At 44.1% G+C, this 14,559-nt stretch overlaps 1 protein-coding gene across 10 annotated transcripts in view; it reads right to left on the reverse strand.

Moving 5' to 3' along the window:
• The window catches only part of RBM33 (RNA binding motif protein 33), a 123,097-nt gene extending 113,225 nt beyond the window's left edge, over window positions 1-9,872 (reverse strand). For 7 of the 10 annotated variants that reach the window (XR_009053085.1, XM_057730529.1, XM_057730527.1 and 4 more), the window contains exon 1: window positions 8,385-8,454. Coding sequence is in view for 7 of the 10 variants with exons in the window: in XM_057730529.1 (XP_057586512.1) it covers window positions 8,385-8,439 (55 nt within the window). In the remaining 3 variants the exon portion in view is untranslated. Of the gene's footprint in view, window positions 1-8,384; window positions 8,455-8,899; window positions 8,952-9,371 lie in introns of those variants that run through there. The other 3 variants (XM_057730525.1, XM_057730532.1, XM_057730530.1) reach the window with 3 other exon arrangements.
• Between the last annotated feature and the right edge of the window lie 4,687 nt (window positions 9,873-14,559).

Here is a 14,559-nt window from a genome sequence, read left to right on the forward strand (position 1 = left end):
ATTGAACTGCACGGGCTCCACTCATGTGTGTTCTTCTCAATAAACACGCACTGCAGTACTACACAATCTGCGACTGGCTGAATCCACAGATGCAGACCACGGATATGGAGAGTTGGCTGCAAAGTTACACGTGGATTTTCAACTGCATAGAGGGCTGCAACGGACCCCTGCCATTGCTCAAGGGTCAAGTGCATAATAAAGCTAGAAATCAATAATTGAAGGAAAACTGAAAAATTCACAAACACATGAAAGTTAAACAACACGCTTCATCAACCAACAGGTCAAAGAAGAAATAAGAAACAGGTAAATAAGAATATACTTTTGAGAAAAATGAATACAAAAATACAACATACCAAAGTTTATGGGATGCAGCAAAAGCAGTACCTGGAGGGAAATTTATGGCTGTAATTGCCCACACTAACAAAGAAGAAAGATCTCAAATCAACAGTCTTACTTTAAATTTTGAGGAACTAGAGAAAGAGGAAATTAAACCAAACCAAAACAAAAGAAGATAAATAATGAAGATGAGAGCAGAGATACATGAAACAGACTAGAAAAACACTTTTAAACTCATCCCATAAGGCCACTATAAAACTAGACAAAGATATTAAAAAGCAAAAAAAAAAAAAAAAAAAGACCATTATTCCTCATGAACATACAAGCAACAATTCATTTTAAAAAATTAGCATATAGGGACTTCTCTGGTGGTCCAGTGGTTAAGATTTTGTGCTCCCAATACAGGGGGCACAGGTTCAATCTCTGGTCACAAAACTAAGATCCTGCATGCAGCACAATGCAGCCAAACAAACAAATTAGCATACAGAACTCAGTGATACATTAAAAGGATAATATACATCATGACCACATGGGTTTATCCCAGGAATGAACAGTTTGTTTAACATTCAAAACTCAGTACTTTTTTAAAATCAATGTAACATATATTAACAAACTAAAAGTAGAAAACCAAATTATCATCTCAATATAAGGAGAAAAAGCATTAATCAAAACCAAGCATCCACATTCCTTATAAAAAACTCTTACCAAATTAAGTATAGGAGGGAAGTTCCCTCACCTGATCAAAGGGCATCTGCAATGAAAACCTATGGCAAACATCACAGGTAAAGGCAAAGATTCAGAGCTCTCATCTAGAATCAGGAACAAGATTGGGACTGTCACTCTTACCACTGCAATTCAGCTTGGTAATGGAAGTTCTACCTAGTACAACCAGACAAGAAAAAGAAATGCAAGGAATTCAGACTGAAAGGAAGAAATAAAACTGTCATTATTCATTGCAAACATGATCAGCTATGCAGAAGATCATATGGAAACTATGGGGGGGAAAAAGGCATGGAAACTAGAACAGGAATTGAATAAGGTTGCAAAATATAAGATCAATATAGAAAAATCAATAGTTTTTCTACATATAAGGAATGAGCAATTAGCAATTAAAAAACAAATCCCTGCAATAATATAAAATTATGAAATACATACTAGGGATAATCACAATAGAAAATGTGAAAGACCTGTAAATTAAGAACTATGAAACACTGCTGGGAAAAACTAAATACCTAAAGAAGTAGAAAATACCTAGAATTCCCAAAAGGAGACAAGAATGGTTGTACATGTGGGTAACCCTGTGCTTGGACAAAAGCACATTAAACAAAGGAAAAACCACACCAGAAAAAGCAGCAAACAAAAACATACTTTCTTTCCATCTGGAACATGGAATATGAAAAGAACGCTAACTCAAAACCCTAAGAAACAAACTAAGACAAGAACTCTCTGTATGCCTATTTTTCTTCTTTTTACACTTTCTGCATCATTTCCCTTTTGTTCTCCTTTAGAATAGACAAAGCCTTTTTTAAGTTCCAGTCTGTATCTGTCACACTGAGCAGAACCAGAAGAAAACATGTCCACACTAGCCCAGAATTTTAAAGGAAGAACAGTGCATTCCTGAAGATCAAGGGGAAGATAAGCTCAGCAGGACAAGAGTGGTCAATGCCTTTATCTAGAAAGTCTCCTTCTAAGGCTAAACTTTATACTAGACATGCTATGTTATTAAGGGAATCAATTTTCCTTATCAGCAAGACTAAAAACAGCTACCAGAATTTTTACAATTTTCAACTGCACAGCAATCAGAGATCTATAACGAACACAACTTTTACTTAGCATTCTAATTATTTCCTCTTTTCCAGGAACCTCAGAACTTAGAATAGCAACTATAAAATAATAGCTTGGAACAGGGTTCTAGCAAGTGTCTAGTCCAAGAGTCAGCAAACTGCAGTCCACAGGACACGTAGGGTCTGCCACCTGTTTCTGTCCAAATTTGACTACTGCCTGATTTATGTAAATAAGCTTTTATTGAAATATTGTATGCTAATTAAATTACATATTGTCTATAGCTCTTTCAAGCTACAAGGGCAGAGCAGAGGACTGCAACAGAGGCCCTGTGATCTGCAAAGCCTCAAATATTTACCATTTGGCCCTTTACAAAGTTTCCCAATCTTTGCTCTAGTCCAAAGGTTCTCAACCTTCTTTCTTTTGCCTCAACGCCATTCTCACATATACATGCTCATATTCTGAATCAGTAACAGAGGTCAAAATTCCGTATTTTATAGGTGAGGAAATCCAGACCCTCTACTTATACAGTAACCAGAAAAAAAAAATCAAACTAACATCCAAGAACTTTCAAAGTGAGCATATCTGCCCTACAGTGTAACTATCAAATTCTGAGTAACCAAGCAAAATTTTCAGAAAGAGCCCCTACATCACATTGCTTAAAAAATAATCTGCAGTCTTGTTTTAAAACTCTCTTACATGGGATCTTGTGATCCCTAAAGTGAACTTTGTGTTTTGCTTATGAAGTGTATTGCACCCTGACCATGTTTGCCTGTCTTACAAGTGAATTTCTCTTCCTGAGTTTGGAAATCAATCACAGAATGAGTCCTGAAAGACAGGGCTCTGCCTCCCAATACGGAAGCCATAAAAGTTAGACGCTTGAGTTCTCTGTGGGCCCGGGCAGCTTGGAAGAGGACAAGTGGTCTGAGCTCAGCCAACTGAATGTTCTCATCATGACTTAGAATCTAGAGGAAATGAAACCCCACTTCTTTTTCCCAAGAATCTAGACTCTCTTTTTAAAAAGTAAAACCTTCTAAATGTTTTTATAAAGTGAAACCTTCTAAATCACTAAAGATTAGTCACTAAATTGGTGAAGTGTAAGGGAAGAAATGTCAAAGAAAGGGAGAAAGTCCTTTCACCGATCTCTGTTTTTCCTTCCACAGACAGAATAACAGCTGTGCTTAGACTGTGGTCCCCACCACTCTATGCAATGGTGCAGAGAATGGAAGAAACACACTTCCCAGAGCCTCCTACCCTGTGTGGTTTTGAGTTAGAGTCTGCAAAGCAAGGCAGTCACAGGAGGTTTGAGTCACAATTATCATCACTCTCATGAGGCAGAAGCAGGATGGACAGGTTGATGGACGGACACAGACCACCCCCCAACCCCCCCATAAGAGGTCCTCAGAGGATCAGAATGGGCTCCAGATCCCACGTGGGACATTCAGGCCTGCAGAAGCTGTAATAGTCAGTGGGGGCTTCTTGAGACTCAACACCATCTAAAGTCTCAACACCTCAGTGCTGCAGACTGAGACAGCCCACTGGAGCTTCCACAATAGTCTTTGGAGCTACAATGGCTTCCAGCCATTCAAGATTATCAGACTACGTTTTCCTGACCATCACACCCCCAGGCCTTTCCAAGGGTTGCATTAAGCCTCTAATTGCTGTGTTAAAACCCTTCATACTTGGAATGCAAAGCATGGCTTCTATCCTAACTAAAACAAGACTGATAAAGCCTAGCACTACTGGAGAGCTGCAGAGGCTTCATTGCACTTCAAAGAGCTAGCATTTTCATATTTGTTTTCTCCATTTAATCCATTCCCAAACTCTCCTTTTACAGATGTGAAAACTAAGACTAACCAAAGTTAGTAAGCAGCAAAATAAGATTTAAACTTAGGTTTACCAAACACTAAGTACAACGCTCTTGAATTTATTTAGGAAGCAACTTCAGTAATAAACCCCCTGATATCCTATGTTAAAGTATTTTAGGTAGGAAGATCACTAATTCACAGAACCTACAAAATCATGAAGGCAGAATCACTCTAAAGTATAGGCTGCAATCTGGTAGCCTATAAGACACATGCTCTCTATGAATTATGTTGTCTTTTTTTAAATCAACTTTGTTGCCAACATTTTAAAAAATGTAATTATATATAAGTACCAGAGTTACTGCTTCTCTCAAAAAACAAGAAAACATCGGGACTTCCCTGGTGGTCCAGTGGTTAAGACTCTGAGCTCCCAATGCAGGGGGCCTGGATTCAGTCCCTGCTCAGGGAACTAGATGCCACGTGCTGCAACTAAGAAGCCTGCATGCCACAGCTGAGAATCCCACATGCCACAACGAAGACCCAGTACAGCCAAAATAAACAAACATCTTTTAAATAATTATTTTTTTTAAGAAACAGTAAAATATCAAAAGATCTAGAACAGTGGACCCACATTTTGCTATAGCTAAGTCAGCTAAAGATGAACAGCGCCTGGCAGAACAGGAACAAAATTCCTGCATCTGTAAGAAAAGTGACTGAAGACGAAGTGGCAGCCAAAGAGCCTGGCTGGAGCAAACGCCACCAGCAGCTGCAAACTTGCCTACGTCCCAGACCACCCTGACTTCTGCCCTTCTGCAGTCTTAGTAGTCCAACTCTTTTATCTGACTCTTCGAACTACCAAAGTACCTATCCTCCCAAAAGAATCTTAATGAACTGCCTCATCATGCTTATCTTCTGCATATAAATGAAGTACAAAAATCCAATAATAATTTCAGCAAGTGAGAACAGAGGAAATGAAAGGAAAAAAACAGTAACATAAGGACTTCCTAGGCGGCGCAGTGGTTAAGAATCCACCTGCCAATGCAGGGGACACGGGTTCGATCCCTACTCCAGGAAGATCCCACATGCCACGGAGCAACGGAGCCTGTGTGCCACAACTATTGAGCCCATGTGCCACAACTACAAGCCCGTGCACCTGCAGCCTGTGCTCCGCAATGAGAGGCCACTGCAGTGAGGAGCTTGCGCACCACAATGAAGAGGAGCCACCACTCGCCACAACTAGAGAAAGCCCATGTGCAGCAACAAAGACCCAATGCAGCCGATAGATAAATAAATAAATAAATTTATTAAAAAAAAAAAATACAGTACCCTAACAACATTTCCCAGAATTGAAGGATGCATATTTCCAGACTAAGGTAGCCACCAAATGCATCACAAAAAATATGAAAAGACTTATGCTAATGAATTTTATAACAATGAGGAAGAACTGTTAAAACCTTCCTAGAAGAGAAAAAAAGTCACATACAAATGATAAGGAATCAGAATGTCATCAAACTTCTCAAGAGAACTGGAAGCCAGAAAACAACACAGCAGTAACACCAAAATTCTAAGGCAAATGAATCTAAGTCAAATCTAGACTTCAAGACCCTACCAAGCCATCAATCAAGTATGAAGATAAAATAAGAATTTATTCAGACATGCATGGGTTTCAAAAAAATTTACCTTCAACACACCCACTCTTAGATGAAGCCTTTAACTCTGTATTTGTTAATTTGAAAATATGAACATAAAGAGTAATTCTTCCAGAAAGTCATCAAAATTGACCCATGGATTTAAAAAAGCTAAATAAGCCATAACAATAGAAGAAACCAAAAAATAAACAGGCAACAGACCCAAATGGCTTTGCAGACAAGAGCTTTTCCCACATTTAATAAAGAGATTTTTACAACGTCCAGAAAACTTCACAACTCATTCTAGGAAGTCAGCCTATCTTGCAAAAAACAGGACAGCACCATGTGCACACACAAAGGAAGAAAACTATAAGCCAATCTCTCCTATGATCATAGATAACCCCTAAAGTGAAAAGCAACAAAACACTAAAAAGAACAAAACCTGCAGAAGCAGAAGAGTTTGAACCCAAGAATGCATGGGTGATTCAGCCCTGGAAACCTATCAATACATTACAGCAAGGTATTAAAGGAGGGGCCTCATGGTCACTTCAATGATGCAGAAAAAGCATTTGCTAAAATGATAAACCCAATGGAAAAAATAAACTTTCTTAGCTAAACAAACAATAACTATCAGAAACCTACAGCCAACACTACATACTGGTAAAACATTAAAAGAACATTCATTAAACTCATAACAAGATGGCAAGATAAAAATGCCTGTCATCACCCCTCTACTCAACATTATACTGGAGGACTTGACAATGAATGCTTCTAGAACAAAAAGTACAAAAAAAAGAAATGAGACATAAATATTGAAAAAGAGATAGTGCGACTAGAAAATCTAAAGCACCAAATTATTAAAATAAGATTCCAATAGCCAGTTATAAATGATAACCAAAACAAACAAAACAAAACAAAAAGTTTCTCTATAGTAGATCAGTAACAAATTTCAGAATATAATAGGATAAAAAAACCTATACCATCCACAATAACAACAAATACAAAATATCTAGGAATAAAACTAACAAGAAATGTGGGAGAACTATATAAACAAAATGTTACTAAGGTAATTCCATAGAAGACAGAGATCCCTTTGCCTATGGAACCTACCTCAGTTAAATTTTCTTCTTATCTGCAATCTCTTCTATTCCAATATTTATGTATCCCAACCTCTTAGATCAGTACCCAGCACAGAGCAGGCACTCAGAAATGTGGTACAAGATGGAGGGACAAAAAGAGCTTGACAGCGAGATACATTTAAAAAATGTTAAAAGCAGAGAAACTCTTGGCATGGAGACACCGAAACAAGTGACAAGAAAAAAACCTTAAAAAGAGTATAAGTGAATCACTTTGCTGTACACTTGAAACTAACACAACTTTGTAAATCAGCTATATTTCAATTAAAAAAAACTTTTTTAGGGGGGTTGGGAGTTCCCTGGTGGCCTAGTGGTTAGGATTCCAGGCTTTCACTGCCATGGCCCCAGGTCCAATTCCCAGTTGGGAAAGAGATCCCATAAGCTGTGCGGCACAAGCAAAAAAGAAAAAAAAAAACATTTAAAGTAACATATTTCACAATGTAAAATTTTAAAACTTCCACAGTGAAAAATTTTAAAAAACAAAGTAACAGGGCAAGCACAATTAAAAAAAAAAAAAAAAGTTTACAAGTCTAACATAATATACAAAGAATTATTTAAAATAATGAGGAAAAAGCCAGCCACCCAGTAAAAGACAAATGCTATAAACACAATTCACAGGAAAGTAACGTATGAAAAGATGCTTAATTTCAATAGAGATCAGGAAAATATAAATTACAACACCGAGGCTATTTTCCTGCCTCAACATTATCAAAAAGACTCAGAGTATAGGAAACAGTGTGCTTTCATACACTACTGTTGGAAGAATGAAGTGGTACCAACTTTTTTGAGGACAACTTGAAAACAGGTACCAAAATTTTAAATATATGCAGCTTACAACACCGTATTTCCACTTCCAGAGTTACCAATCCTCCAGAAATATTTGCTTAAGCACACCAAGACGTGTCTGTAGATGTTCAGCGCAGAATTCTCCACAGCAGTGAAAAAGGACATATAACTGACAAGCTCATCAATACAAAAATGGGTAATCAATAAATAGTGGACCCATACACCTCACCTACTAACACAGGAGAGACGGCCAACACTTACTGCTAAGTGAACAAAGCCACATGATGCCCTTCACACCATAAAAGGCAACAGGTGTAAATGTGCAACTTCCATATCCACAGGAAAGAGTGCAAAGGAATCCTATAAAGAAAATATCTCATTCTTTAATCACTAATGTGTCAAATATGTGTTGAACATACACTACATGCCAGGAACTGAATACATGGCAGGTAAAACAGGCAGCATCCCTGTCCTCAAGGGGCTTACACACTACTGGGGAAGGCAGATTAAAAACAGAAATAAATAAACAACTAAGTAAAATCACAAACTCGGATCAACGTTCTGAAGAAACAAGGGTCTCACAGACTGGGGGTGAGGGAGGCACATGAGAGAGGCCTCCCTAGGAGCCTGAGAGCTGGGGCTGAGGAGCCAGAGCGAGCGCGGGAGCAGCCCTCCCGCGGGGGAGGGGAGGGGAGAGGAGGGGAGCGGGCTGACACGAGCCCTCGGGGAGCCCGCGGGCACCGAGTCAGGCAGAACTCGCAGACGTCGCCGGGGAGTCTGGCTCTGGTCTAAGAGCAACGGGAAAGCAAGCGCCTGGGACCCACTGGAAGGAAAAACTCCAACAAGGACAAAGCCCACTTCACCCTCCAGTGAAACAGCACGTCTCAAAAACCTCCTGGGCTCAAACTTACGGAGGATCCCAAAAAGCTTTCGTCTGTGTGGGTTACACTCATCGACACGGGCCATTTCCGCAGTTAGGAACGAGACACCGGAGAACACTCGCCAGCACCCACTCCACCAGCCGGGAGCGCAGCCGCGCCGCCGGCAGCCGCGCCGCGCTCCAGCCCGGGTGCGCACGCGAGGGGCGCCCGCGTCCCCCGCCGAGACAGCGTCGACCCGGGGGCTCCCAGACGCCCCTGGGAAGGGGATACAGAGCCGTGACTCGGAACCCCAGCAGGCAACCCGGCGAGGTACTCTCAAAATTTAACTAGAAAGCCCCAGAAAAAAGCTACGTGGCAGCCGCACAGCGCCCGCCCCCTCGCACTGTCCGGAGCGGCACGTCGGCGCTCCATCGCCGGGGCCCTCCGTCGCCGGGGCCTCCACCGCGCCAGGCGAGCGCGACCCCGAGGCGGGAGGCCGCGGCCGGACGGCCGGGCGGGCCCACAGCGACGGCGCAGCGCGGACGCTGCCGCTCTTCACACCTCACCATTGAACGGTCTCCTTCGTCACAGCTACCGAACCACCCTCCAAGTCACTCTTCAGTGTCTTCCTCATATTAATTTAAACAAAAGAAAAAAAAAGCCTCAGCCAACAAAAGGGGCTTTCAACCAAAAAGAGGTTTTCCCTGAAATCCGTCTGCGTGAGATGCCCCGCCAAGCTCACCCGCGCTGGGAAAAGCAGGGGAGCGAGCCAGCGGCACCTACAGCTCTCCCGGCCCCCACCGCCGGGCGCAGGGGGGAACGAGCGCAGCCCGGGAGGCTGCCGCCGCGCGCGGCCCCCACGCGGGCGGGTCTCCGCCGCCCCGCGCCCGTCAGCGCGGCCCTCCCCGAGGCGCCCGGGCCCGGAGCCGTGCCCCCGCGCCGGCCGCTCGCCGCCTCGGCGGAGCCTGACGCCTCACCGCCGCGAGGGCGGGGACCCCTGAGCCCGCCGCCGCCCCCCGCGCACGGCCGCTCACTCACCTCCGGCGCCGGCTCCTCCGCCCGCTCCCAGGGCGGCCGCCATGGCGCTCGCTGGGCCCGGCCTTCGTCCTCGCCCCACCGAGCCAGCTGGGGGGAGCCGCCGGGCCGGCCGGGGCCCGGGGACGCGCGGCGGGGGCGGGGTCCGGGGGCCGGCGGGCGGCGGACCGGGCCTGGGGGCGGGGGGCCGCGCGGCCGGCGGGTGGCTGGCCCTCCGGCCTGCTCCTCCGCAGGAAGAAAACAACAAACTATCGCAACATGGCGGCCGGCCCGGCCCTCCGCCGCGGTGCACGCCGGGATAATGGCGGCCTGGAGGCACCGGCGCTGGCCCTCCCCTCCAGGCCGCGGCGGCTCCGAGACGCCCCCGGGGAACGCAGGCCGAGCGTGGAAAGCAAACACGCAGGCGGGCGCCTCACTCGACGCCGGGAAGCCTAGTGTTTTCAACGCCGGGGCGGGGGCGGTTGCCGGCCGTCGTGCGGCCCCGGGCTCTGTCGTAAGGCGCTTTGCAGCAGTCTGCGCCGAGCTTTACGGCCGGCGGAAGTCCCGCTGCAAGTGGGAGGGAGCCGGTCGGCGCCCCGCTATGGGGCCGGAGCCTGGTTTCTGCATTTGGACAGTGCGGCGCGGGGTGGGGGCGGAGTCACCTGGCCGTGGACCGAGGCGGGGAGCGAGCGCGACGGGGGCGGGCCGGGCGGCGCCGGGCATGCGCACTTCGGGCTGCGGGCGGAGGCTGGCACGCGGAGCCGCTGCGGCTGTGAGAGCGCGCGAGAGTTTGCACTTGAGCGACGGGAGAGGTCCGAGAGCGCGATGCTGACGAGCGACGGGAAGGCGGAGAAGGTGGAGGGCTGCTCCGGAGAGGCGTCGGAAGACGGCTTCTGACTGGTCGGGGCTGGGGGTGTGAGTGCCGTTAGGCCTTTCAAGGACACACAGGCTACAGAGGTTGGCTCAGAAACAATGTGCGGGGATTATGGGGAAGGAGTAGGGTCGTTTTTAGGTAGAAAGGGAAGGCTGAGCAAAGGTGCAGAGATGGCAGATCACTTCGTATGATGCCGTATCTGCAAGCAGTACACGTGGGTGCTGGCCTGTTCCTAGAAAAGAATAATTCCTGGTGGAAAAGCCTGGAAAACTCCACCGTCACTGATGACAGTAAGCATTTTCAGGAATGGGATAAATCAAAATTGTGTGCCACCGGGAAGGATGCACTAGGAAGAAAGAACATCGCTTCTGTGGTAATACTGTCACAGATACCTAACTGAATCTAATCCTTAAGAAATAAGGACAAAGAAGCGAGGGACGCACTACAAAACAACTGGCCTTTAGTCTTCAAAAGTGTTAAAATTGTGAAAGTCAAGGAAAGACTGAGGAAGCGTTTCAGACTGAAAAAAAAGACGACAGATGAATGCAATGCATGATTCTGAACTGGGTGCTTTCACTGTAATGAATATTATGGGGACAATTTGCAAAAACTGAAGTCTGAAGATAAGGTGGAAGTTATGTAGCAAAGTTAACTTCCTTATTTTGAGGCTTGTAGGTGATATGCAGGAAGAAAGATTTGTGGGAAATACAGGCTACATGTTACTACGAAGTCCAAATTTGTACTGCTCACCACAGGACAGGCCAATAAATCGAGAGATGAGGTGTCAGGGAAAGGAATAGCTACTTTATTCAGAAAGCCAGCAGACCAAGAAGATGATGGAGTAGTGTCCCAAAGAACCATCTTCCAGGCGTTAAAATTCAGGCTTCTTTTGTATTAAAGGGGAGGAGGTGTGGTTGGTTATTGCACACTTCTTGGGGCCAGAATCTTTTGTTCTTGCAGCTGTCCAAGGAGGTCTGGTCCCAGTGTTCCTGTAAACCTCCAGTAAGACAAATGTTATTCTCTGTTCTGTAACTTTTTATCTCTATATGAATGGGAAAGTGTTATACCTTTAAAGGTCAGAGCCTTGAGAATGGACTCTCCTGTATATTTCAGACTATAGGCAACATTGTTAACTCATAGCAAAAGCAATAGAATACAAAGTTTAAAGTAAAAGAAACATTCAATATGGAGTCAGGTTTACTCTTCCCTCTTACAAAAGTACTTGGGCCTGATGGGGCATCAAGTCAGGAACTTATTCTCAAGCACTTCAGAATAAAAGGGTTTTAATTTTACTCTGTATTAAACTTTTCTATAAGTTTTTATTGCTTCAAAACAAAAAAGAACCAAAGAGAACATTGTTTTAAAATGGCATTGTTTAATTGTGGTGATAGTGTCGTAGGTAGATACACATATCCAAACACATGAAATTGTATACATTGAATATGTGCAGTTTTTTGTACATCAATTATACATCAATAAAACTAAAAATATTCATCATTGAAGTAAAAATGAAAAAGAAAAGTTAAACAGATAAGACACAGTTGAGAGAATTTTAGAATTAAGGACAGGTAGGAAAAGATTTCCTAGAATAGGTCACAAAGAAAAGCAGGGAAGCAGAGGGACGATACAAACGAGAGTTTTCAAAATTGGTAGATTGGAATGAGAATGTCGAATTCACGGCACATTGGAGTTCCAAAAAGTAGAGAATAAAAAGAACAGAAAAGAGGCAATGTTTGAAAAGATGATTCCTGGGAACTTTTAAGAACTGATGAAGATATAAACCCACAAATACACAGGCATAACAAATATCAAGCCAGGAAAAATAAATCCACACCTAGAGGTATGCAGTGAAACTGATTAGCATCCACAAACCAGATCGTAAAATAATCAGAAAGAAACTGCCATCTCTGGTCATGATGGAGATGCTGGGACAGACTGCCTTCACATCACAACTTGAAAAGTAGACAAATTTGAAAAAACAAAACTGCTTTCCGACATTGGGCCACAGGCAGCACAGGCCTGCAGTCACTGAGAAAAAGGAAACCAGTGAAGTGGGCCTTACAATCGTCCAGCTTTCTGCCTGGAAACACTTTCCGGACCATGAGGCAGGAGGGGAAACTCAAGTAAAACACAGTTGTCTTAAAGACTTGAGGAGACAGACCAGAAGTTAGAGGGGCTGACGTGGGGCCTTGTAGGGGGCGGTGATGGAGATGATGCAGCTATGGTGAGGAAGAGCTCCGGAATCCACCCACTCAGGGACACCTTGAATGTGCTGCTGCAGGACGAGACCCCATGAGGATGAACAAAGGACCAGAACGGCCAGAAAGCTGTGCATGGAAGTTCAAGAGCTCACAAGGGCCTGGGAGACATTTGAACTTCAACCACCCAGAATGGCCGATCCTGGCTCACCACCCAGGACATTCAAGAGAGACCCAAGAAGGGCCAGGACATTAGGACTAGGACAGACCAGTGCTAGAATCTCCTAACAAAGCTTTAAAACAACTCTTGACATGGTTTATGCTAATCAGCAAGTAATTTAATGGCCTACCATAACAAACTTCATTTTTCTTTAAAAAAAGAAAAAAAAAAAGCCAGCACTCAATAAAGTAAAATTCACCAAGTCCAGCATTTAATAAAAAAAATTACTAGTGAAGGGAAGAAGCAGGAATATATGACCAATACCAGGAGAAAAATTAATCAATAGAAACAGACATGACAGAGATGACAGAATTAGCAGGCCAGGGATTTCTGCAACTATTATAAATATGCTCAAGGATTTAAGGAAAAATAGGACCATCATGAGAAGGAAATAGAAGATATGAAGTGGAACTTCTAGAGCTGAAAAATGCAGTATTTGAAATTAAATATTCAGTGGATAGGAATAAAAGCAGATTAGAAATTTCCAGGTTCATCTCAGAGACGTAGAGAGCCAGAAAGAGCATCACGTAAAGAGACGGAAAGCCCACAGCAAGAAAAGATTACAACCAACTGCAATTTTCTTGAGCCCATCAGAGACAAAAGATTTCAGAGCAACCAATTGGAAATCGAGGGAGAGACGGACACCTACAAAGAAAAGCAGAACCTGAGCCTTTGCTTACCTGGGGCAGATGAGGCCAGATGCCATTGAAGCTGGAACTAAGATTCAGCTAAAAATTTTCAATGATGTCTAAAGCCCATGTGAGGGCTAGAGTGAGAGCGTGAAGCCCCTCAGAGCTGCACAGGCAGAGAGACCTGCACCATCTTGCAGGCTTCCTCTCCACGAACCCCACACAGCACCGACCAGAAAGATGGGCCAAGTCCTAACACGCCCCTTGTTGTGTGGGCTGAGGAAGGGAACATTGACCACTTGAGAACACACACACACACACACACACACACACACACACACACACACACACACACACACACACACACACACACACACACACACACCCTCCTCCTCTTCCCTCTGAAAATAAGCTGTAATCTTCGGGGGAAGGCAACAAAAACAGTGGCTATAGGTCAACAGGGAACACATTTCCACTGTGGGAAAGAGACAGAGAAATAAAAAGCCTTAGCTTGCAGAGGAGTCCAGACAACAGGTAGAAGAAGGAATTCTGGGGTCCATACCCCAATACCCAGGACAAGACGCTGTGCTGGCCCAAGAAACAGCTGACACAGAGCATCAGATTTTCCCTCTCCCATCTCCTGCCACCAGCCTAACAGACATCAAGTAAAACTAACAGTGGAATACAGTTGGGAGAGCTGCAAAGACTGATTCCCCCAGGAGAGCAATGCAAAGAGAAGACCCCAACCCAGGGGATGAACAGACACATCTCTGCAACCCAGCCCTCATTCCAGCACGAGGCTTCACTGGAGGACTTGGGAGCTCTGGGTACAAAGAAGGCAGTTGTGGGAACAACAGATACTTGCTACGTGAGCCTTTTGAGGGATATGTTCCTGTTACTTCCAGAGAAAGAAACTTCATAATCATATATCCTGTATTTTACTTCTCAGTTATTACTTTCAACATAATTAATTCTCTTTTTATGGTGTTTTTTTCCTTAGCCTATTTTTTCTCTCATTATTAAGAACGTTTTCTTTCTAAAGACGTTAAAAGGATGTCACCCTAATCCATATCAATAAGAGTAAAATATCCCATGTGAATTGGGTGATTTTCAATCTAAAGATGTCAAGTAATGCATTTAGTAATGGCAACTGGAATATGCAAGGCTGTTAAACACACACCTGAACAAGCGACTGTGCAAATCCAACCTCTTGAGTTTCACTGTTTGCTTGAATTTCAGTTGCATTTAAGTATAAGCCTAAGATGGTAATTGATAATTGATTACAGAGCAG

This window comes from Hippopotamus amphibius, chromosome 4, assembly GCF_030028045.1.
Source record: "Hippopotamus amphibius kiboko isolate mHipAmp2 chromosome 4, mHipAmp2.hap2, whole genome shotgun sequence".
Taxonomy (NCBI): Eukaryota; Metazoa; Chordata; class Mammalia; order Artiodactyla; family Hippopotamidae; genus Hippopotamus; species Hippopotamus amphibius.